Source organism: Anopheles gambiae, chromosome 2 (genome assembly GCF_943734735.2).
Source record: "Anopheles gambiae chromosome 2, idAnoGambNW_F1_1, whole genome shotgun sequence".
NCBI classification, from domain to species: Eukaryota; Metazoa; Arthropoda; class Insecta; order Diptera; family Culicidae; genus Anopheles; species Anopheles gambiae.
This window is the reverse complement of record NC_064601.1, coordinates 79,213,909-79,237,578: the sequence shown is the minus strand read 5'-3', so window position 1 is coordinate 79,237,578 and position 23,670 is coordinate 79,213,909. Positions and strand designations below refer to the sequence as shown.

Genomic DNA, 23,670 nt, shown 5'->3' with positions numbered 1-23,670 from the left:
ACTATTTTCCATTAGAAAGAGTCTCAAAACCATGAGAACCCCTGAATAAACCATGTAATCGTAGAATCGGTATGGCTTTGACAACGATTCCTGATCGTGCTATATATAATAATTTGCATTATTGATACGGCTGTTTCATTTCTACAATGACGGCAAAGGAAACGTTATTGAATGATCATGAAGAGCGATTATGAGATTGACGAAAACGACTGAGCGACTACAAGAACAGCAATTTTAATTCAAATTTTATCAAAACCGCTGATCAATTTAGTGCTTATATTTTCATCAATATAAAACATATTATTTATAGCAATTGGTAGTGTAATTAACAAACCATGTTTGTGCATTTTGTACAGCAACAGACATTTAACGATTCAAAAATTATATTTCAAATCGGTATGTTCGAATTATTTCGAAAGCCAACGCTATCCCAACAGTGGGTCAACCGCCATGGCTTGTGGTTGTAGGAATCATTTTGAAAATGTATGCAAAAATCGAATAATAGTCAAATAAAATAACAATTTGCTCGGAAAACTGTTATCAATGACAATGTAAATAAAATCTTTTTTTTTCTTTCTTATTTAAGTACAAACCAGCACAGAGTGGTTCGGATTTTTGTGCAAACAGAAAATTCCCTGAAATCGATTGCACACCATTCGCTTCATTCATCATCATCATTCTCACAATCGATATGCTGATGAATGAGTTTGCTGCAATTGTACCATATTTTATCGATAATTTAGCTCCCCGCAAATCGAATCAAAATTGAAGCGTTTTTGTCAAACGAAGCGTCCGCATTATCCGTGCCGTTCGCGTATACCGGGTTGTTTTCTGGGAAGCAGGGCGAAGCGAGGCGCCGCTTTTGACGTTGGTCGAGAATTGTTTTCCTTCATTCATTCGTGTTCAACCGCTGCGCAAGGGAGTGCCACCGAGAACCCGACCGGTGGTGTGGTTTGCTGTCGTAAAGTCAGGGAAACGAAAAGACTGCCCCCACCGTGGGGAGAGCGAGACGCAAAAGAAAAGAACTGCGAAACATCAATGAAATCCGGGAAAACGTTTTAACTGTGGTGTATCGTTATGTGTCGTGTGTTTTCTTTGTGCAATTCGTATCAGTGCGAGCAGCGATAAGCGGCAAGAAATTGGTAAATTTCACTACGGCTTTTACTGAACGGATCGCTTGCATTGCTTGCGCCGAATGGAAGAATCCATCATGTCTGTGGAGAGGTGGAAGGGATTCGCCTTGTTCCCCGCGTACTCTCTGCGGCGCACTGCAAGCGTGTGCAATGTGTGCGCGTGTTTGTGTTTTTTGGTGTACGGACTTTATCTATAGAAACTGAAATAGTGTGGTAGTTTTGGTGCGTTTTTTTCCCCGCACCCTTCTGCGAAAGATTCATTTACAACACCGAGCGGCGCGCCACCAGTGGCAGTGAGGCCAGGAAACCACATGAATGAGGACGGCATAGACTGGTTGGAGTATATAGATAGTGAAAATAGAGTGCGATGCACAGACAGAGAAAGGGGTAAGAGAAGGGGGCAAAGGCTTAACGCTCGAACGCGGCGGCGGGGTGGCGGCCCCATCCAACGTAGGTACGCATCATCATCGCAGTAAGGCGCAGCGGAAAGGGGCAATTATCCGACACTTTCCGGGGGCTATACGTTGGAAGGAAACGGCCACTGGTGGTGATGGTGATGGTGTTGGTGGTATGTGCTGTTTGCGTTTTCAGCACGTCCCGTAACCAGTGCCGGGCACCACCCCACCACAACGCAGCGCACACGTACCACCATTAAATCCCTCTCTCAGCGTTGCATTGTGTGGCTTTGTGCGCCGGATGCATTTCGGGATGCATCGTACCAACTGGGCCATGTCGGATAGCATGCATGGAAGAGAAGAGCGCCCCGAAGAGTAGAGAGAGAGAGAGAGGGAGAGCGAATGCTCGTGAACTATGCTACGCGATTGGGATTCCGCCGTTTTTTAGTTTTCGTTTTGTGTTGTTGAACCATTTTATCTCGCTGGCAATACTGAGCCTGTGTGCAGACGCGGAGGAAATCTATTTCGTCATCCATTACAACCGAGCCCCATCGCACGCGCTGGATACAAACGATGGTGTTCTCTACGTTCGACGACCATTTTGAAACGGCAAAATCACCACACACGATCAAATGGGAGAGCTGCGGAATTCATCAGCGGTTGCTAAGACGGGTGGGCTAAGGCTAAGGCCTCGTTTTGGTTCTCTAAATTCATCATGCACACATCTTTCCGATATCTTTCCTGGTTCGAACGGAACGGAAAACCCCCGTACCAGAATAACTCTATCTCTTAATGGGCGTCGGAGGGTGAACAACGGTGACGGACGTTGCGCTCAGGCGATGTAAAATCAGTTTGTTCCCATTTTGTCGTAGTTCTCCTCGTTTATGCCGCTCCCCGCTTCATCCCCATTCCACTATATCTGTTACCTTTTCCCGTATTTGCTAGGTAAATATGCCGTGTCGTTTTCGGTTTCGATGCTTTACTGCGTCACTGGCCGAGAAGACTGTAAAGAAAGAAGAGGCACACACACACACACACGCGCACACGGGTAGGTCAAGAGGAGGGATAGGAGGGGACGAGAATGAAATCCAAAGCGGGCGTGCGTGATAAGACGAGAGAAAGCAAAACCCTTGTGAGCCGGGTAAAAAATCGGCCACGGGGTGCGCGATAACGAATAAGAGGAAGCTCTCCCGTGTAGGGCGAAGAGAAAAACGAAAAAGGAGCAAGTGCGCGCGACGCATGAGTAAGTCGCCACACCGTACCACACACACACACACACAGACAACCATAGCATGCCGAGGTGCAAGGGCAGTTTGTGCGTATGCACTGTTTTTGTCTCTTCTGTTTCGTTCACCTCTTCCTTGGTCGCGTCAGTCTGTGTGCGTGTGCGCGATTCACGGACAGGGAAGGTGGGGCGTTTAGGTGGAGTTGTGGATGGGGGGATGAGTGGATGAGATTCAGTAGCGAGGGAAAAGTGAAAGTGCAGCACCAGGGCACGGCGGACGGGGTGGAACACGAGTGTACGGGCTTCACCCGCCGCCATCGCAGTAAGCCAGCATCCCAACGATCGTTCCCTCCTACACGCACGTTCGCCATACTTTTGCTCCAACCCGGACAATTCCCATTCCATGGGTGCATGAGCGGGCGCGTGTGTATGTGTGTGTTTGTTTTTATTTTTCTTTCTATAGTACACTCATCCCAACGATTCAATCATTTGTTTCCCGATGTACAGGAAGGAGCAAAGAATGGAATAAATGCCGCAAACAGCAACGTCCTCTGTCTGTGGAATGTGATAAAAACAGGGAAGCGCGCAACCGGATAAACGACGACGACGACGGCGGCGACAGACGGACGCGCACACGGTACCAAAACGTGCGCGTGAAAAGTGTCAGTGGATTAGGCGGCTGGGCGAACGTGCGTGTGCGTGCTGGTGTGCTTGTATGTGTCTGTGTCCATGTGTGTATTTATTTAATTGTAGTGCATCATCTTCGCGGTGTGTTTCTATCTGTGCGTGGTGTATGCGTGTACTGCCGCCGGTGGTGGCATAGATTTGTGCGCGTTCGCTTTTCCACTGTGCGCCAAGCTGGCAGCGTAACCGTTAAGGCACCGACATTATTGGACGAAAGCATCAAAAGAAGCAAACTGTCGAAACAGAAGGTAAGTTCGCTCGATTAAGCAAAGGTATACGCTGACATTCTTGGCATCTTACACGAATTGAATGCATTCAGTTTGGTCAAAGTCTGTGGAAAAATAATTAAAATAAGGCTTTAAAATCCTGAGGGTACAAACCGATACGAGCTAGTCCATAAACGAGTAAACGAGCGGCGAAGCTTTTCCCTTCCTTTTCTTTCCTTTCCATTTAACTGTCCTGCTTTGGCGCCGATGTGTGGATGTGTGCGTGTGTACGGTAGTACACCACCACTACCATGATTTGATAAACCTTTGGTGCGTTTTGCGACCAGAGAGTGAAAGTTGTGGGAAAGCGACAGTGCCCCCGCACAAGGCGAGAGGGAGTAGTGATTGTAAACGGTGACAAACACACATACATACAGGCATACACAAAACACAACCAGTGAAGAGCAACGAAGGCTCTAGCTACGGGAGGGTTGGGGAAAACCATGGCACGTCCGCGGAATGGCGTTCTTTTCACCCTACATCCATTTACTCACGACGCATTTCCTCCCACGAAGCGAACGGTGAATATAGAAAAGTGTTTCTCTTTCTGGATGGAAATTTGTCCCGAAAGCAAAGAAGGGAAGACTTTCCCTTACTTACTTACTTATCGTAATGATAAATGGTTGTTCGAAATATGCTAGCGTTGATTATTCTGAAAATGGTACACTGCTTGTGAATGAATTGTATTTTTTGCAACTCGCCAGTAAATGGATTTGTTATTTTTGTTATGGTTCCCAATAAAATGATCTCGATTTTTGGGAAAACTCTAAACATTGAAGGAGTTAAATTATGATAGATTTTTTTCTTTCAATTTTTGTAAAAGTAGCTACTCCCATAATAATTAATAATTAATAATTAAAATTTAATAATAATTATTATTAATTTGTCATAAATCATCTGCTGTCACAAATTTTAAAGGACTTTTAAATAAGTTTTTACTATAGCAGCGTGAAACATTCGCAAACATATTATTAAAAGCTAAGTGTAGACATTATCAAATAACGAACGTTTTAAACATTTTTGCAAAAAATGTATTACATCAGAAACAATTATTTTTCATTTTGGTAAAAACTGTCCTTAACGGTTAGTAAATCATCGGAATAAAAATTATTTAATATGTCAGTTCCATAATACAAAAATTAGATCAATTCACAAGGTCTGGAGAAATTATTGTTTTCGGATTGAATTGGGTTTATTAAATTTTGTTATGTTTTATTTACATTGAGATTTATGTACTTCTTGGAATGGAATAAATGGGCATGGTTGTATTTTTTGAATAGGTATTGATCTTTAAACTAGATATCCATTTCCGTTTTGTCTCAATAAACTGCACGAAACATACATTTTTTTACATATTACTTGGATATACATCCCTGTTGGATCCTTCATATACAGCTATGACACCACAAACTTGCCAAATTTGATACGTAACCCAAGCATAAATCAAAGCCTAGGAAGGATTTCATTAAAAATGGCTGCTGGAAGCGCCCTAAGGGCGGGTTTTGTTATAACGGTCAGAGTAAACCAAACATGTATTTCGTGTTGGCACTTAAACATGATGATTGAAAAGTTTTGAGAAAAAAGCTCCGCTAAACAGATTAAAAAATAGGCTCATATATATTTTTTTTAAATGTATTCTAACAGTAATATGCACGTTCTGAATGATTCTAATCCAATGCAAAAATATCGCAATACAATATTATCAATGGATAACAATGCATGAGATATAATTTTTCTTAAACCAAATTTCACAAAATTAATCTTAACCCAAACCATTTTCTACCAACCGAAATGAGAATAATTCTGTGAAGAATGAAGACGTCATTTTTAACATACGCCAAAGAGAGAAAGCCATCCTTCAATGGCTGCTTTCCCCCACAAGTACACCACATGCCTTTTCCCCTCTCGGTCTCTTTCTCACTCTGCGGGGTTTGCAGAGTGCGTCGTAAAAGTTCATTGACCCGACACATTCTTGCTTCTTCAACGCGCATCCCTACAAATGACCGTTTCGTACAGAATTCCCTTCCCCTCACGCTCCTCCTGCCTAAAAGGATACGCGGAACGTCCCGAACGCAAACAAATCAACCGTTTCTCGCTGGTGGTGGTGGTGGTGCCTTTCCGCTTTCTACGCGCGCTAACATTGGGGAAGGGGAATCCTTGCTAACCATCTTAAGAAACGACGAACCCGTGTGCCAGCGGCCGTGGATGGACCTACCCTTGACGCAAGTTTCCGAAACAACCCCATTTCCTTGTGTACGCAGCAGCGCTCGTACGCCATTCGATATTCTTACCTTCCACTTCTACGTTAGTTCAATTCCTCCAGGGTAAAGCGGGAGGAGGGCATCGTTCTTTTGCGCGTCAACATTAAGGACCCGATCGCCCGGAAGACGTTTCTGGCTTCTGTTGTTATTGAAATTTCTGCAGGAACGATGGTGGGTTTCCTGCTTTTCCCATTTTCTCCTCCTCCTCCTGCTCTTCGGCTGCTCAAACCGCTCTCACAACGAATGTAGTTCACTAGTGTTGGTTTCAGCCAAGCACTATAGGATGGGCGCAGAACGCCGACTACCAACATGAAACAAACACAGCCCATCTCCCTAGCATGCCATTCCTTTCTCTCGCTTTCCCCCAAGTGCATTGCGTTCTCATCTTCCCCAAAAACACTATGAGCAAGCAAGAGCAAAATGTCCTTTTTAGGGTGATTTTCGCTGTGGGTGGGATGGGACGCGATTGCCTACTGCCATCTCTTCACCCTCCCCCGGATCGATCCGATCCGTTCTATTCCCGGGGGTCAATGTATCCTTCAATCCTTAGCAGAAAGTTCAACAAACTTTCCGCCAGCGACGTTTGATTTTTCGGGCTATTTTCGGCAAGGTGAACGTCCCACATTTTGCCGGTTAGATTTGACGCGCCCCGTGTGTTTGATACACGCTTTGAAAAAGGGGGTGGAAAAATACTTTGTCCCCGTCCGCGCCTGCGCACTGACACAATAACAACAGTGCGCTCGGCGGACCTCTACGGCGGGTGTGTGTGTGTGTGTGTGCGGTATCAACAAAAACAACCGAAATGTATACAACAACAACAACACCCCCTTTGCAACATAGAACGCTTATGCTGATGGCCATGCTCTGCATGCACAATCATACAGTTCGAATTTAATTGTGTGTGTGTGTGTGTGTGTGTGTGTGTGTGTGTGTGTGTGTGTGTGTGTGTGTATTTGTGTGAGTGTATGCGTGTCAGTGGTGTATCTGTGGTATCTGTGGCGTACGCACAGCGGAACTAAACTAGTAAACAAAAATGTACCAAAAATTATGGCCCGATAAACAATTACGACATGTGTTGATGCTTTGTGTTGTATGTGTGTGTGTATGTTTCCCTAAACATTGCATAGTGGAAGAGGAAAAGAATGGTTTACATTTTTGAAAAATAACTACAAATACAGTCCAAGTTCTAGTAGTTAGTGAGCAAAAATTGCATTTCAGTTTATGCTAAATGCTGTGAGATATCATATGAAAACTGGAATAGCTTTTAGCTGTCGTGCATGCATGTAAGTTGCGTGTAAAGTCCTTGCGACTGCCGCAGTACAAATTACCTGCTAAGACAGACCCCATTTGGATAATATTCCTGCTCATGGTTCACAAAAGACTAACTCACACACACACACACATGTTTCATTACCAACTTATTTATGCTGTGCCCAAATGGTACATACGGGGGATGGTAATATCGTTATTCTTTTTCGCTCTTCTGTTTCAAAAAGACTTTTTCAAAGGGAAAGAAGATGGAATAGAAATAACGTGGAACGACGACCGGGCACACATTTATCCGACGGCAGCAGCAACAGCAGCAGCAGCAGCAGCAGATGGTGCTTCTTTTAATGTTGAAGCGTCATACATAAATTTGTTTCCCCTTTTGCTTTGTTTTCCTTTAGGCTTCCCTGTGTACACGCGTTGAGATACGCGCAGTGGATGTTCGGTTTTGGATTGGATAGGTGAATAGTTTGGATCCACTCCTCAGGTCCACTTTAAATGACTACGCTTCTTTTGTGTTCGTTTGACTACTACTGCTGTACTTGTAAATGGTTTAGGGTTTTTTTGATTTTTGAAAATGTACCTATCCTCATCAAGTAACAACGGCCGTTTTTGTTTACGCAAACCTTCCCTCAATAACCAACCTGCTATCTCTTATTAAATGTGCCAATTTATTCCCTTCATCTGCACTGTCCATTATTGTACCGATGTGGGCAGACGCTAGTGCGGTTTCGCAATCCACTTGCACATATACCGCATTGCAATACTTTCTTTCCTAAAGGTCCAAGATGGTAAACGATTTCGTTAGGGTGCATCGTGCAGAAGGGCAGTGAATGTTTTCCCGACCCACGGACAACATGCACGAGAAAAGGGTGGTAATCGAGCGGAAAAAACGCCACCGCGTACGCTTCAAACAAAACCGCGTACAGTTGTTGTCGGCTTCTGGTTAGAGGGTGCATAACAAATCGCCATGAACTCCAGCGGCGGATAATAGCTGTACCCCAGATGATTATGTTGCCAGTTGCTCCATTTCGTTTGCGAGAGTATGTGTGCGCCCGTTGGAGGACCAGAATGAAAGGGACAGGAATTATGGATGCACCCCCAGCTGCAACATCTGCATCGTCTGGAGTTGCAGCTGCACCGCAAGCAGGCCAACCAAGCAGGTTGTTATAAGCAGTTCAAAAAATTGGCAGACAGTTGGAAAAGGGAACGCACGGTGGAGTTGGCGCTGGGGAGGTGTTTCGTGTTGATGCGTCTTAAGCGCATCGACAATTCCAAACAACAACAGCAGATGTTTGGTCAATTTCGGGACAAAAGGGAACAGAGAATGAGAGTAAAGAAGGACAGGCAAATTGAGCCACAACTTGCGGTCAATAAACATTTTAGTCGAATACCCAGTCCATGGTTGTTTATAACAGCCGATTAAGTTATTCTGATTAGTTATTTCAAAATTTCTTACCACAGAATGGGCGAGATCCTGAATTCTTGACGATCTTGAATGCCGACGGCTGGATCATATGTTCGTAAACAGAAAAGCTAAAACTAAACTAAACGCTTAATAATGGAATTTATAATGCTGAAGAATTATCGTTCAAATGAGGCCAAACATACTGCCAGCAAGAAGTTGCTCTCATATTCTATGACAAATGAAGTAACAACGACCATCTGTACATGTGCGCTGTCCTAAACATTATCTGGAAGCCAGAAGGGAGCAGCTGCAAGCCAGAATAATTGTCGCCATGTGCTCCCCGCGCAGGAATGGAATGGAGGAAAAAATAAATAAATATACGTTTCGCTTCCCTTTTCGCGCCCTTTTCATACGCGTTTGCGGGGTGTTTTGAATGAGCAAAAAGAAGGAAAAAAGCGAGTACACAGCTTTCGATCAGTCCCCGCACAAGAGGTCACTGAGCGGATCGCAATTCCCATTCCACGCGTTTGCCGCGCGATATTTTCGCTCTCCAACTTCATTTTACGCTGGTTTGAGTTCTCTCCCTCTCTCTCTCTCTCTCTTTTTCTCTGTTTCTCTTTCTCTCTCTCGCTATCTCCCTTGTTTTGTTGAACCGTTCCAGCAGCATAAAGTTGCAATGTGGGTGACGGACGTCCCAGCGTTCTCGGATTGCAGCCGTTTTGTTATGCTCTCTTCTCGTTTGTGGACCTACCTCAACATTTTCGATGGCCATACACATTCCGCCTTTCGCTGCAGCCATGCGATGCATGCACGTTTGCGCCGCTGTGTGTTGTCAATTTCTATCCACAATTTCCTATATGTTTATTCGGCATTTCCCTCTTCGTTCCCGGCATCCTTCCTCTGCGTCTTCACACCCTTTCTCGAGCTGTTTTGCTTGAAGCCATTTTCCTGTTTTTTGAACGGCACTCTCTGTGGTCATGGCAATTTCTTCATTGGGCATTGGCGGTGAGTTTCTTACCTCCTCGGTTTTGTTGCATTCCTGCCTGTTGCCTGATGGGATCATCTCCCGGGACGGGATGTTTTGGAGCAGCAGCAGAAGCAACAGCAACCGAAAGACCTATCGTAGTGGCGTGGACCTGTTTTTCCGTTTCTTTTCCAGTTCCTTCCTTTTATATATTCCCAGCGAAATGAAACCTTTTTCGAGCCTGCAGCAAGAGGGTGCATGTACGTACGGTTCGGTAGATAGGTAGATGTAGTGCGCTTTCGGTACCGTTCCGGTTTTCATCACAAGGTGTCCTTGGGACGATGATGATGCCTCTGTATCGTTTTTTCGTCTTTCTCTTTTTGTACGAGGCCCGTCTGCTACAAAGGGCGTCATCGACAGCCCCTGCCCTGGGATTCAGAAGGATGAATGATGGCATTCGGCGGAACTCCGGGTCTTATTGCTAGATGGGTCGTTTATAAATTGTGAAGGGAAAGGAGCCTGCTTACAACTCTGGCAGGACGTTTCTCCTGGCAAATGGCAAAACAGTGGGAGACGCAAGGTTTGCTCGATGGCTGGAGAACTGCTTGCAACTTTCTCCGGCAGTACTTTTTCATACTATTTTCTCGTTATATGCGCAGTTCATATGGATCGGATTTATTTGCGCATAAGAAATCGCCTGTATCGGCGGATATCATTTCAGTTGTATCGATCAACTTTCACTGATTAATGAGTATTTGCCTTATTTGCCCTTTGACCATGGCCTCCTATTTATGGAGTGGAACAGGATGTTTAAATAGTGCTCAATATAGGTTCATCAATTTAATGCGACTTCTTACGATCCTTTAGTACACTTTAATGAAAATATTCTCTAATATTGGGAGCACACGATTATTTTTAAAATACATAAAGATGATCAAGCCAAGTATATATATATGCAAAGAAGAATGTCTCTGGGCGTAAAGCGATCTTAAGTTGTTCGGATATTCGCTGCACCGTAGACGCACGCTAAAGCTATGCTGCATTGACCCATCGGTCAGGCCAAGGGTCAATTTTCATAAATTTATAACGGCATTTACTTGATAGGGGGAAGATGGAGAGAGAGAGAGAGTTTCTTCCTCATCGCCGTGCTTGTTTTCTCGTCCTAACGTGATATTTATTAAGATAAACGGGACTGCTTTTTGTACGATTTATTCATATTGCATGTTATATTCTACACATATTACATGATTTTTTTACACTCAGAATGAACGGCCAGGCTGTATTGCTCAAAAGATATATGTTAGAGATGTACAAAACCATATCTGTTATTTACAAGACAGATTTCAACAAAGAAACGTTTGTGTTTAAAACAAAGTAATGAAAATAATACCAGCCCAGATCATTGAGGGAAAATAATACAAGAACAATGAGTAAGAACAGTATGCAGGTAGATTGTTATTGGGTCCAGTATCGAACCTAAGCTTCAAGCCCACACGTGAACAAACCATACACAGACACAAACGCACATCACTGACACGGTAAATCATCTCCAAGCAGTGCAACATACCATAAAACGAAACTCGATAAGCGGATAGAAATAACAGCAAAAAGGAAAAACAAAAAAAAAAAACAACAGCACATGTAATGATGCGGGCTGATGAAATGAAATCTATACCCAAAATTCATGCCATGCTCCACAGCTCATCCCAAGGACCCTACAGGGTCGGGCACTATTTAACGATATTCATTTGATATGGTTTCCTGCTCTTAAGAGCTTTTTGGGTGGTTCAAAAGTAAAAAAAAACAACAACAAAAAAGATTCCAAAAATGGGAAAATAACAGATAAAACGTTACCAGTACCACATTGAACGTTATAAAGGAATGCTACGTCTGGTAGAAAATGCATTCGTCAAGCGATGATGTTCAATCTTGCCTTGGTCTTGCGCCATATATATTGTGCTCGCAAGGAAAGACTTCGATGCATGGTTAAACAAGAATCTGCTTAGTCCTTGTGCGTATTACCTACATAGGGTTTTCATACACAGCGCTATACATAGATACACATGTTTTAATATTACTAAACGATTAATGTATTTTACAGCAAAGAGCTTTTAGTGCAAAATTATCAGAATAGAGATACACAATTTAAATACATCCAATTAAAGCACATCTCCACATGTACAGACAAGGAATGAATGATATCCCAACAATATTGATACAAAATGTTGCATGCACACATCGAAAAGTACAGGAACAAAAAGGAATCAATAACAACGTTTTTGGGAATCGTAGGACTTACAGTATTCGAAGGTCAGCGGATGTAAAGGGCATCTATAGAGAACCCATACTTGATTGTTCTTTCTCTCTATTGCGATAAATAGTACGCAACGAAGCAAAGCATTTTAATGAATTTGTGTTTGCCCTGACTTATGGTCAAGCGGAACGATGTTGGCAACGATGTTGGCTGCCTCCAGAGACGTCCAGGGGTGCAAACGGTTCGTAGTGCAAAAAGGACAAAGAAGTTTACCGCCCCTGTTCTCTGTAGTTGCCGGAGTCTGTACCGACACTGTAGGAAAACACCCCACCTCTCAATCAGGATACCCTTCAGAAGTTGGTTCGGTCAGCCTCGCTGGGGTGCCTCAACCATTCCAGGGACCTAAATCCCAGGGATCAAATAAAACTTGGAAGAAAATGAAATACATTACTTATATTGAGTAAATGCAGCCACGCACGCTGCTAGAGCACCACATAGTTAATGCAGTTTTTCTTACTTCTTGAACTTCCTCCGGCCCCGGGTTCGTTACACGATGGGATCCCGTTTTTTGTTCTCCTAGCAGGATATAAATGTATACAAACGACGAATAAGGAAACAGTCGAGAAATGCAACGCAAGATGCAGAACCGTAAGAGGACCTTCAATGCATCGTTAGAATTGCTGTGGCCCTTTTCGGCTTTTTCCGTTTGCTGTGCTTGTCCCAAAAAATAAAAAAACACACACACACTCACCATGTGCCCCGTTGCTCGAGGGGTTGCGAATGGCAAAACTCTACCGCTGGTGGGTCGTTTCGACTGTGCATGTGCAGTCCGACTTAAAAAAAATAAGGAGTTAAACATGCATATACATTCCTGCTGGTTGGCTGTACACATTTTGCTCGCAAGGGTAGAGATTTGAGTAGAAGAACAATATTAGGCGATGAAAGGGAATAGAGGAAACAATCCTTCCCGCCTTTCTCCCCTTTTTACCCCTCGTGCCGGAAAAGTCAACCACGAAAACAGGACCCAAAACGGTTAGAAGGTTGTATTGTAAATCAAATGCTCTAATTGATCCCGCAGATATCTTTTTGGCTAGTTTTACTTCTAGGAAAGAACCGAAACTTAAAACTTCTTTCTTTGCTCGTGAAAACTATTTCTCGGTTTCGGATCGGGTCCGTTTTCTTTGACTGTGCTGCCATCCGAAATGCGGACAGGGACGACAAAATGGATGAGAATATTTTTCTGCGAGTGAAGTACATTTTTGTATATTGCATCGTAATTTCGTAATGTAACGTTTAACACAGAACGATGCGGATGTGGTAGGAGGGAGGAGATCAATGGCTTCAATGTATGTAAAGATCCGCATACACAATAGAACATTTAGAATGCATTTCTAAATGTATATATATAGGGTGTGCCGGTTAACGAAGGTGACATTTTGTAAACCATTTTCCAGCGCATACTTCCTGTTTCCGTTCGTACCAAGCTGCACAGCACAGTACACAGTGAAAGATGACACTCTGATTCGGTTTCCAGCACAAAGTAAACCGATTTCCTGTTCCTCTCAAGCGGCATTCTGAAAGGAAGAGATGAGGGAAACCCTATGCATCATTACCATCTCCTCCACAATGCATTCAAACGTTATGGTGGTTTGTGTCGTATTGCTGCAGCTCATAATACCTATTATTTATAATTAGTATCATTCATGCAAGTCTCAGCATTATAGTGGTGCTTCGAGCTTAACTAATAATTTCTTCACTGTACATCCATTATAAGAACAGGAATATTAAGTGATATTGCGTTGTAATAAATGGCCCAACAAATTTACATTGTAAAACCAACAGCTCAGCTGCTCGTGTCTGCTCGATTACCAAAACATTATTTATGGCATTCAATTAAACACAGAATTAATTAAATGTCTCTCTGACAGTAACTTGAAAGTCGTCGATCGCAGGCTGTGTGCAATATAATAATTGACAGGTTTCGTTTTACTTCCATTTCTGCAGCATAAAGCACGATTATGGCACTGCTATCCAATGGCGCTTCTTCGATGCAGATAACACCACAGACGGCCAACGGTGGTCCGAACGGTGGTGGCCCCGATGGCCCAGGTGACTTCAACTCCAACGATCATATCTTCTTCTCGAGTCTGTTTAACGCCCTACCGTGCTGGGATGCACCGCATAAAGCGAGCTCGGGACCGGTTATGGTTCCACAAAGGTAAGCACATGCTCTGCCGGTTGGCAATAAACCCTGCTGAACTTGGAGTTTGTTTGACGTCGCCCGTACTGTGTTCAATTTTCTAGCAATAACAACACTTCACTGGATCGGGATAGCATAAGCATTACGGAGGATATCCTGTTTTCCAACGTTTTGGGTGCAATCGGTACTGGCAGCAGCAGTAGCGGAAGCAGCGGGGCTATTGGCATGGGCAATGTCGGCATCATCGGTTCATCACACGGATCGAGCGGTGGTGGTCATCTGGCACACGCGGTGACCTCTGCGAACGAAATCTTCGGTGTAATAGGCTCCTCGTGTGCGAGCCACGCTCAGCTCACACCGGGTACTTCGCCCCAGACGAACTCCTCCAACGGCAGCCACTGTCCGTCGTCCGTGGGAGCCATCTGTGGCCGGTGTGATACGCACGCCTCCAGCCGCTGCCTGGACTGTAACGATGTGCTGTGCGAAGACTGCACCCAGCTGCATGGAAAGAACGCCTTCACGAAAGATCACTGTGTGATTTCGATAAACACAATCTCACCGATCGGATCGGCCCCATGCATGGTGCCGGGCAACGGCCATGGCAGTGGTAATGGAAGCGGGCCTTCAAACGGACCCATGGCTGCAGGATTGTCCGAACCGCACTGCGATGTACACGGTGAGGTGCTGCGCTATCTGTGCGAGTCCTGCAAGAAGGTCGTCTGTCAAGAGTGTACGCTCTGGGACCACAAAGACCATTCGTGCATACCGGTGGCAAATATTTCGCATGGTGCGTCGGAGAAAATTATGTCCATACTGGAAAGTGGCAAGCTGGGCACAAAGTACATCAAGGCTAGCATCGATCGTGCGGTCACGTACTCGCAGGCCGTGGAAAGAGACGCCATGGAAGCGTCGGCCCGCATTCGCAAAGCGATGCGCCACTTCATTCTGGCCGCTGAGGATCGCGAACGGACCCTGTTGGATCGGGTGGACAAATTTCGCCAGCAGAAGCTGACCTCGCTTTCCGACCAGATGGCTGGGCTCCGGGCCGCCCTGGCAGGGCTTTCACAGACCTCCGACATGCTAACGAAGGCACTCGACTCTGTGTCGGTGATGGGCAGTATGGAGATTGCGAAGACGCTAACAACGGGCGAAAGCCAGATGGAACAGTTTGCGGCGATGTACAAGAACCTGCAGCCGAAGGAGGAGTTCATCACCTTCGTGGCACCGAACTTTGAGCTGCTGCAGGAAATTCGCATGCAGGGCGATGTGATGCTGGTCGGTCAGCGCAGCAACTCCGTGTCCTCGAACAGCTCGGGCAATGCGAGCTTACAGGGACCGACGGGTCCAAACTGTGGCGGTGTAAATCCTAGCAACGGAGTCGGCGGAGTGGGTGTCGTAGGGTCGGTTGGTAACATCCTAACTCGACGCCCGATCGTTCGCAGCACTACACCGGCCCAGCGCATCGGCTCATCGTCGTGGGAGCCGATGGGAAAAGGGTCGAGCGGAAGTTCATCCGTACTCGGGTCGTCACCGACGTCCTTTGGCATCGGCCCGATTCCTGGAGCGCCGATACTGGGGCAGTGTATTCCGGGCTGCAACAACCATGTAGCGGCCAAACCAGCCGTTGGCCCTAGCCTTACGTTCGGCTTCGATGGTCATGAAGACGGTCAGGTTTCCCGTCCCTGGGGTATTACGGTGGACAAAGACGGCCAGATACTGGTGGCCGATCGGCGCAATAACCGCGTGCAAATATTCTACCCCGACGGCACGTTCAAGCTAAAGTTCGGTTCCAAGGGTACGGCAAACGGGCAGTTTGATCTTCCGGCGGGCATCTGCACGGATGGGCAGGGGCGCATCATTGTCGTGGACAAGGACAACCATCGTGTGCAGGTGTTTTCGGCCGGGGGGCTGTTTCTGCTTAAGTTCGGCAGCTACGGCAAGGAATGTGGCCAGTTTCAATACCCGTGGGATGTAGCAGTGAACACAAAGGGTGAAATTTTGGTCACCGACTCACGAAACCACCGGATTCAACTGTTTAGCCCGGACGGTCTCTTTATATCGCGCTACAGCTTCGACGGGGTTAATCACAGTCGATACCTAAAAGGTTTGACGACACCGCGCGGTGCTTGCTTCACGCCGCAGGGAGATATCATCATATCGGACTTTGAAAATCATCGGCTTCTGTTGATTGATGCAACGCTTTCCAAGGTATTTGGTTGTTTGTTTGTTTGTTCGTTTGTTTTTTTACGATCACTCAACCTTTATCGTCTAAAATACGAAGAATGTTTTGGAGGAAATTTATACTACAAATACGTTTCTCTATTTCAGGTGCTTGCTGCAAAGGGCCACGAAGGTTCGGCCGTTCATGAGTTCAGTCGACCATCGGGCATTTGCTGCGATGATGATGGGCGTGTAATTGTTGCCGATTCTAAAAACCAACGCGTTCTGGTATTTTCTCCCCAGCTAGAGTTTCTGTGGGCCGTAAGTTATGCGTCACATAATCGAAAATGCATGTTCGTAATGTTTTTCTTTGCCTTTTTTGTTATTTTGGTACAGGTTGAAATACGTCCTTCGTCTAATGGGCTGCTAGCAATAGGTATGGACGAAAAAGATCGACCCAGCGATGTTGCGCTGCTGCCCGATGGACGACTCGTGGTCATGGTTGAAACGTCGCCGGACGCGCGTGATCAGTGCAGTCCACAAAAAACGTTCATCCAAATTTACTAATGTTTTGTCCCATGCTATGAGCATAGCCATGCTGCACCACACCAAATCTGGCCCTATGAGCATACCCGCTTTGCAAAATTGAACGTTGAAAACTGGACTGCCAAAACATTGTTTCACATTCAGTGCAGCAGCATATTGTTTCTGCGTGTAGACTCAAAAGTAGCAAACGCTGAGACGATAAAAATAACACTAGTACGTGTGTGTGTGTGCGTGTGTGTAGTGAAAGTTAAACTATAAGATTATGTGTACCGCAACGCTGCTACCTCAAAACTCGTTTGATTTAGTTGTTACTAACGTGATTTTAATTTTTTGTATTAGTCCTGACAGCGACAGCTTCCTCCATTATCCTGACTCCTGCTTTTATGAGTGAGGCAATTGAAGTGAGCGAAAAATTTTACACTAAAAATCGGTTCGTTTTTTATTTAGGCAACGCAAGCATCAAACGGAAATGATCCTATTCCTGGAACCTGGAAGCTTAAAAAGAATTTAAATCAGTAACCGAAAAGTACAAGAAATTTGTTTTATGAAAGTGGACGAACGATAATGCAGCACGAAACATTGATAAGAGCGCAATTGTAAAGCAAGCGAAACAGAAAGGGAACGAAACGAATAATTAGTTCCCTATTCGCCATAAGCGATGTTCTTGTTTGTTAGTTGTAAATGAAATTATTGTCTTCAAACATAGCAAATACGGATCAAATCTAAATGCAGCAGGAAGAAGTAGCGAGATGATGATGCATCGTAAATATAGTACAATTGTAGTAATAGTATGCGCCTATAAAGGCAAATGGCCGCCATGATGAGGGCAAGCGCATACAGCATGATGCGCCGTGCACGGCACGCGTCTTTTGATTTGATATAGATGTTTTAATTTTTTCTTCTATTTGATAGAACATGAATGTTCTCTATGTTTTGATCCTCTCCAAAACGCAGTTTTGATGTTTTATTAGCAAATTTCTTAGTCAACTCTTATAGACAATGCGTAATGTAGACTTAATAAACCTCCTTTTTGATACTTTGTATCGGGAGCGATAGGGATTAGTGAGAAGCAGTGAAATGCAAGGGAAGTAATATAAAGCAACGTAACGTATATTATAAATATGACTGTAACCGAAACATTAAACAGAAGAGTTCTACGCAATTTACCCCACAAGACTGAACACGAACGAAATGTAAACATAACATAAACGATCAAGCGTCTTGAACGGTTTTTTATGCGTATTTACACCGAAGAACGAAAAGTATGAAAGACAAGAAAACTCATATTTACTGCTAAAGTTTTGGAACTTTTTCAGCTAAAATAACATTTAGCAGTATTTTGCATAATGAAGGGGAAAACATCTTTAGCATTTACCAAAACCGATCGACGGAGAAACAAATTAAAAGTTCAGGCTATAGTATAATATCTGTCCCACCTATCTTAAGCATGTTTTCTAAATGACTGTGGCTTTTGCGTTCATTCTGTTTGAATCGTTTTTTATGCTTTGATTTTATTACATAAGTTGTTTAAGCATCAATGTGGCAAAACATTGCATATGATTTTTATTACATTCTGTTTACAGGTTGTAAACCAGTAGACTCAAAATGTATATCATGTTTTCTCTCGTTCATCTGACTGTCTAGATACCCAGTCGTTGAAGTAAACGAATATCTTTGTCAAACATAATCGTATCGTTTAGTTGCACTCGTCCTGATAATTGTATTATTTTGCACCTTTGCGCCAACGCGATATAACTCGTAGCGAACAGTTTTGTTCGTTAATTTAATTCTAGTTTAATTGCAAGCATTTTATCGTATCAAGTATTTTTTCCGCCGTTTAGTGTACGGTAGCCTTTTGCACCCGTATGTAGTCAATTTTAATTGTACTTTATTGTTATACGTAAGTGATACATGTTGTTACACATATAACCATCTTCGGATGATGGATGCGTGAGAGAAACGGTTCCCGAATTTGTTTAGTGACTCCTCGTTAGCAATTCGTTAATGATTATTGTATTTCGTTTGTTTGTTTTTTTAAACAATATATAATAACTATGTTCATATGTACGAACATGTCCCAGTCAAAAACAGAACAATGCACTGCATAACAACATTCATAACTGACACTTTATAATGAACACAAACGCAATGGAAATGAGTAAATTTGTAGATGTTTTTCATAAGGTTGCTTGTTAATTGAAATCATTTATTGTATAGATTTAGATCCCATAAAGATCCGAGCGTATAACTGATTGACGTATGATGATGCTCAAATAAAAGCATTAACAATAGCAGTATAAGTTTGCATCCAGGTGTAACGAGCGGAACCGGTATAGTTAAAATTCGTTCTTTATCAAAAAGATCAATTACATTCGTAAGGGACAGCGCATTGAAGATCACATCTTCGGAACGATCGGATCGACCAATCGATTCTTTGAATCTCTGCCACAACATGAAGGATGAAAGTAAGACAGGAGTTAAAATGTAATATTCTTCAGCTTTTACTTAAAGCAAGAAGCAAAGCAAGATACTGCCAGCAAGTTGTTCAAAATATCGTGTAACATAGCGTAAGCTGTAGGTGGTGGAGCTATAATTGTACGCATTCACATGCGCGTTGTACTGCAAGTGTGAACAAACTGACTTAAAACATGCATAATAATAAGGTATTTTTTTTTTTATTTTCCAATATCCATAAGCTACAAAAACAAACCATAACAATGCAACAATTAAAAATATACCACTAGCCCTAGTTCATTGAAAATGACCAAGATGGTTGTCGGCGTGGGAAGAGCGAAACAAACAATATTGAGAGTGTGTATAAATGCCAATAAATCTAGAGCTAATAGCTCTGGCAGCACGAAAACCAGCGGCAAGGGTTTTATGATGAATGGTACAAATTTATAAAAAGAAAACCCTTCACTTCACGTGGAATCATTTCGAAAATCGATGAACACGTGCAATATGATAGGCGCAGATGAACAAACGGTAACGGTACAGCCCGTACGGATGGGGATGGCGTATATTCCAAAAGAAGAAATGCAATGGCAATTCAAAACTGCCACCATTTCAAATGTTGTGATTTTGTAAGCGAAACCAAGTAGTGCAGACAGTAAAATGTGGAGCAAAACTACTGTGAGATGAAAGCTACTGAAAGTATTTTGACGAAATGAAGCAAAAACAAAGTCAACGTGATTATACAGCAATGGCGGGCAAGCAAGCAAAATAGATGGAAAAAGGAAAGCGAAAAACGTGTTGATTATTGGAAATTATTTCCAAGTCATACATTGTTCCATAAAAAAAAACACACACACACCAACATGAAATAGAACATTTATTGTGGAGTGACATAAACAAAATGTAACAAACAAGAGGCAAAATGAAAAAGGTTTTGGTAATGATTCTAATGACTTCTCTGTGAGAAGAAACGTCCTAAGGTGTTTGGCAATACTTAGTTGCACAATCATCAGTTCGGATCATTTCTAAAATCTTAAGTTAAGCTCAACCGAATTAAGTATATGCGTGTAGTTGCACAATGTTGCACGAAGGACGTCTTTGTCGAAATGAGGGCTAATGATATTTTGCATCACTACTACAGAGCGAGAAAGCGCGCTATAAACATTAATCAAATTATTAGCAAAAGTTGCCATACACATGTAAGAACCGAACATTGCGATAAGAAAGAAAAACAAAACAAATCTAATATGGAGTATATTTTATGTACGCTAAAATGATAAAAGACTAGTGAAATAATTGCAAAATGCAGCCTAAACAATACTGACAAGAGGGTAAAAAAGAGGGAGCGTATCTCAAAGCAAAATAAACAGCTGTAGCAAGACAAAATCTTGTGAAAACACAAACAGATGTGACAGGTGAGGCTAAGATCTCCATAAGACAAAGAAATCATTTGATGAACTTGTGAACGGATTAATCTGTGTAGAAATTTATAAAAGTCGTCAGTTTTTATAATAGACGTATGTTTTTTCATAGCTTAAGCCAAGCTGAGTGCTTTCTTAGCTAGTTTCGCACGAACTACGAAAGCAGTTTTCTTTATTAAAACCCTTACAATTCCAGTCTTTCTAATGCTAGTTCGTAGGTATAACTATTTTTCAATAAGAATACCGTGTCTAATCAGCGTCTAATGTGTGTGTGTGTGTGTCAATGAGCATAACAACATCAACACAATACGTTCAGAACTATATATGCGAAAAGCACTCTGTTTAAAACAAACTATTCAAAAGTGTAACGTTTGCTAGCAATCACTGAAAAAAGCTTACATTAGTATGGTTGCTTTCTGGCTATTAGACGCTATTGAGAGGTTTCTTTGTGAAATAAGTAACCTTTTACCAGCCTAATGCGTAAGCCAAGGAAATGGAACGTTTGAATAAGAACATTCAATTCTAAATTAGACATACGTTATTTTGAAGCTTAACGCGTTGCTACCAGAGAAAAAACACACAATTCACTCAGACTTTGGTGTGCTCCCTCCGCCCCGAAGGAGCGCATACTTGTTCTTGATCAGCAATAAATCGAAATTGAATCCCGCTCAAACATGGAGTATGGAACACATCACTAAAACAAAGTCTAGCACAACAAGTTCAGGACGAATTACACTGTTTTCCGGGTCAGTTTCTAAAGTGAACGGCATCGCGTGAACAATCGCGCGAGATTTTTTCAAAGGCCCAGCTGTCACAAATAATACAGCTGGTGAAAAACATCTTGAAAGTTTTGAATAATTCTGTTCACATTGAAAACTGAACCGAAAAACAGTGTATCGTACAAGGTTAACATCAATTCTTCAACTAAAGACATTTCTCAACAATTGCCGCATAGTGCGTAATTTACAGTTCATAGTCAAGCTAACAGCGAGCAGGTAACGAACAATTAGGTTGACTGATCGAAACAAGTAAGACTGATCAATATGAATTGTACGTTTTGTATAGAGGTAGCATTTTACGCTTTTCTGTGCAGTATGATGAGCTGATAGCTTAAGTTACTTACATCAAACGATACACAGTGTGACCGTAACGTATCATTTGATGTTGGAGTAAAATAGTAGTCAGTATGTGTGCCGTGAGGAGTGCTAAAGTACGGCTAAAATAATAATCATAAACCACTAATGTAGTAGACGTGAGTTGAGCTTTTGCTTATCCATATTTACCTATTCGAAAAATCCCCCCAAAGACTATGAATGCTAAACAAAACAAATAACTATCAGATGCGTAAAACATTTAATTTCATCGATTTTCTAAACCAGAACAGATTAGGGAGGGATGGAAGAAAAATCAAAACACACAACCATCGCATCACAAAAGATATATTTTTTCTCCTAATGTAGTAGTAATTCATTGATTCTCAGAGTAAGAAACATATTCTTCATAAATAAGCAGTGTATTATCAAGGCATACTATTGTGTTCGTATGATTAGAAAATTAATCACGGTATGCTGATAATGCACAATTTTGCGAAATTTGCTTTTTTAAAACAAACAAAAAATTAAGATGTGCAACTTTACTTGTTTCACCGGAGTGAGCAGGACACCGCCAGAGAACCCTTAGTTTTTGTTTTACAACTATATTGAAGCCAACGTATTTACAAGCATTACATAAAGCTGATTTGTAATAGTATCAAACGAAACATACACACTGTTTATACTCTTCTTATCCTTATCGAACGCATACTTCAGTAAAACAAAACGATTGCGCGTTTGTATTGCACCCGTGCCGTGTTAAACAATGAAGTAAAGAAAATAAAACACAAGCTGTTTGAAAAAGTACAACCTTAGCCAGAACTATGAAGTATAAGCAATAGAGAGAGAGCGAGAGAGAGAGAGAGAGAGAGAGAGAGAGAGAGAGAGAGTAAAGAGAGAAAAGAATTTTATTAAAATTAGACTAATTGATCGATTGTGACGACGTAAACTATAAGTTATGTGCTACAAAAACAAACAAAAAACACGAAAGCAAAATACCTAGAAAAGAAACATGCAAAGGAGTGGTTACCAACGACTGATTTATATAATGAAAGTAAAAGCAAACCAACACAAAGAGAAAGAGAGAGATACAGAGCAGTACTACTTATACGAACTGATGAAAAATAAGCCAATAAAATTAGCTTAACAAACTGCAGACAAAAAAAAAGAACTATAGCCACATAAATATCCGTACAACGGAAGTAAAAGAAGGAATACAAAGACAACATAACGCTGATATACAACATTAGCTGTGAAGCGTCACAATTTTCTCCATAGTTTAGTAGTCGATTCACCATAAAGTTCACCTGCATAATTGTCACCAATTACCAACACATCATCACACAAGCGCATCGTCACATCATCATCATCATCATCATCCACATCACCACCATCATAAAACTAGAAAACATTTAAACTATCATATAACACGAGTGCAGAAGAGAAGGTGCAGGGGGGGAGGAGCGGGCATACAACGCAAAGGTTCATATACTTTCTTCGTGTTTGACGCTAGCTTTATGGCAAACACAACAATAGCAATTGTAAAACCAGTTCCAATACCGAAGGTAATTTTTATAACACCATTAGCATTGTAAAGCGATGAAAATAAACCACCGGAAAAATGTATTGTATATCTTAATTGATTGACGTGTTATGAGAAAATGGAAAATGTTTTTTAATCTTTTTTTTTTCATAAAATATTTTGTCAAAACAATCGTTTTTTACTATCCACTTCCTAATGTAGCTCATTACTAAATATGTACTACAATCACTGAAAGATAAAATGAAATTCACCAAATAAAATGGTCTATATTAAGCAATATTTTTTCTAAAAACAAAATGCATTTTTCACTATTTCTTCTTCTTTGGCTCAACAACCGATGTCGGTCAAGGCCTGCCTGTACCCACTTGTGGGCTAGGCTTTCAGTGACTAATTGATTCC

General features: G+C 42.4%; 1 protein-coding gene across 3 annotated transcripts; it reads left to right on the top strand.

The window, feature by feature from the left end:
* Window positions 1–872: 872 nt before the first annotated feature.
* On the top strand, window positions 873–23,354 carry LOC1274803 (protein wech). Of its 3 annotated transcripts, none has more exons than XM_061649666.1 (6): window positions 873–1,142; window positions 3,261–3,685; window positions 13,861–14,074; window positions 14,161–16,264; window positions 16,385–16,537; window positions 16,613–23,354. In XM_061649666.1, the coding sequence occupies exons 3-6, from the start codon at window positions 13,875–13,877 to the stop codon at window positions 16,781–16,783; spliced, it is 2,628 nt and encodes an 875-aa protein (XP_061505650.1). In that variant the 5' UTR covers window positions 873–1,142; window positions 3,261–3,685; window positions 13,861–13,874; the 3' UTR covers window positions 16,784–23,354. The 3 variants fall into 3 exon arrangements, with proteins under 3 accessions (XP_061505650.1, XP_061505651.1, XP_314006.5); XM_061649667.1 differs by having other exon boundaries at window positions 3,217–3,685; XM_314006.5 differs by lacking the exons at window positions 873–1,142; window positions 3,261–3,685 and having other exon boundaries at window positions 13,835–14,074.
* The last annotated feature ends 316 nt before the right edge of the window (window positions 23,355–23,670 follow it).

Coding starts and splice junctions, on each gene's coding strand:
- LOC1274803 (XM_061649666.1), top strand. CDS start 13,875: ATGGCACTGCTATCCAATGGCGCTTCTTCGATGCAGATAACACCACAG. Junction 14,075..14,160: donor CCGGTTATGGTTCCACAAAG/GTAAGCACATGC, acceptor TCAATTTTCTAG/CAATAACAACACTTCACTGG. Junction 16,265..16,384: donor TTGATGCAACGCTTTCCAAG/GTATTTGGTTGT, acceptor TCTCTATTTCAG/GTGCTTGCTGCAAAGGGCCA.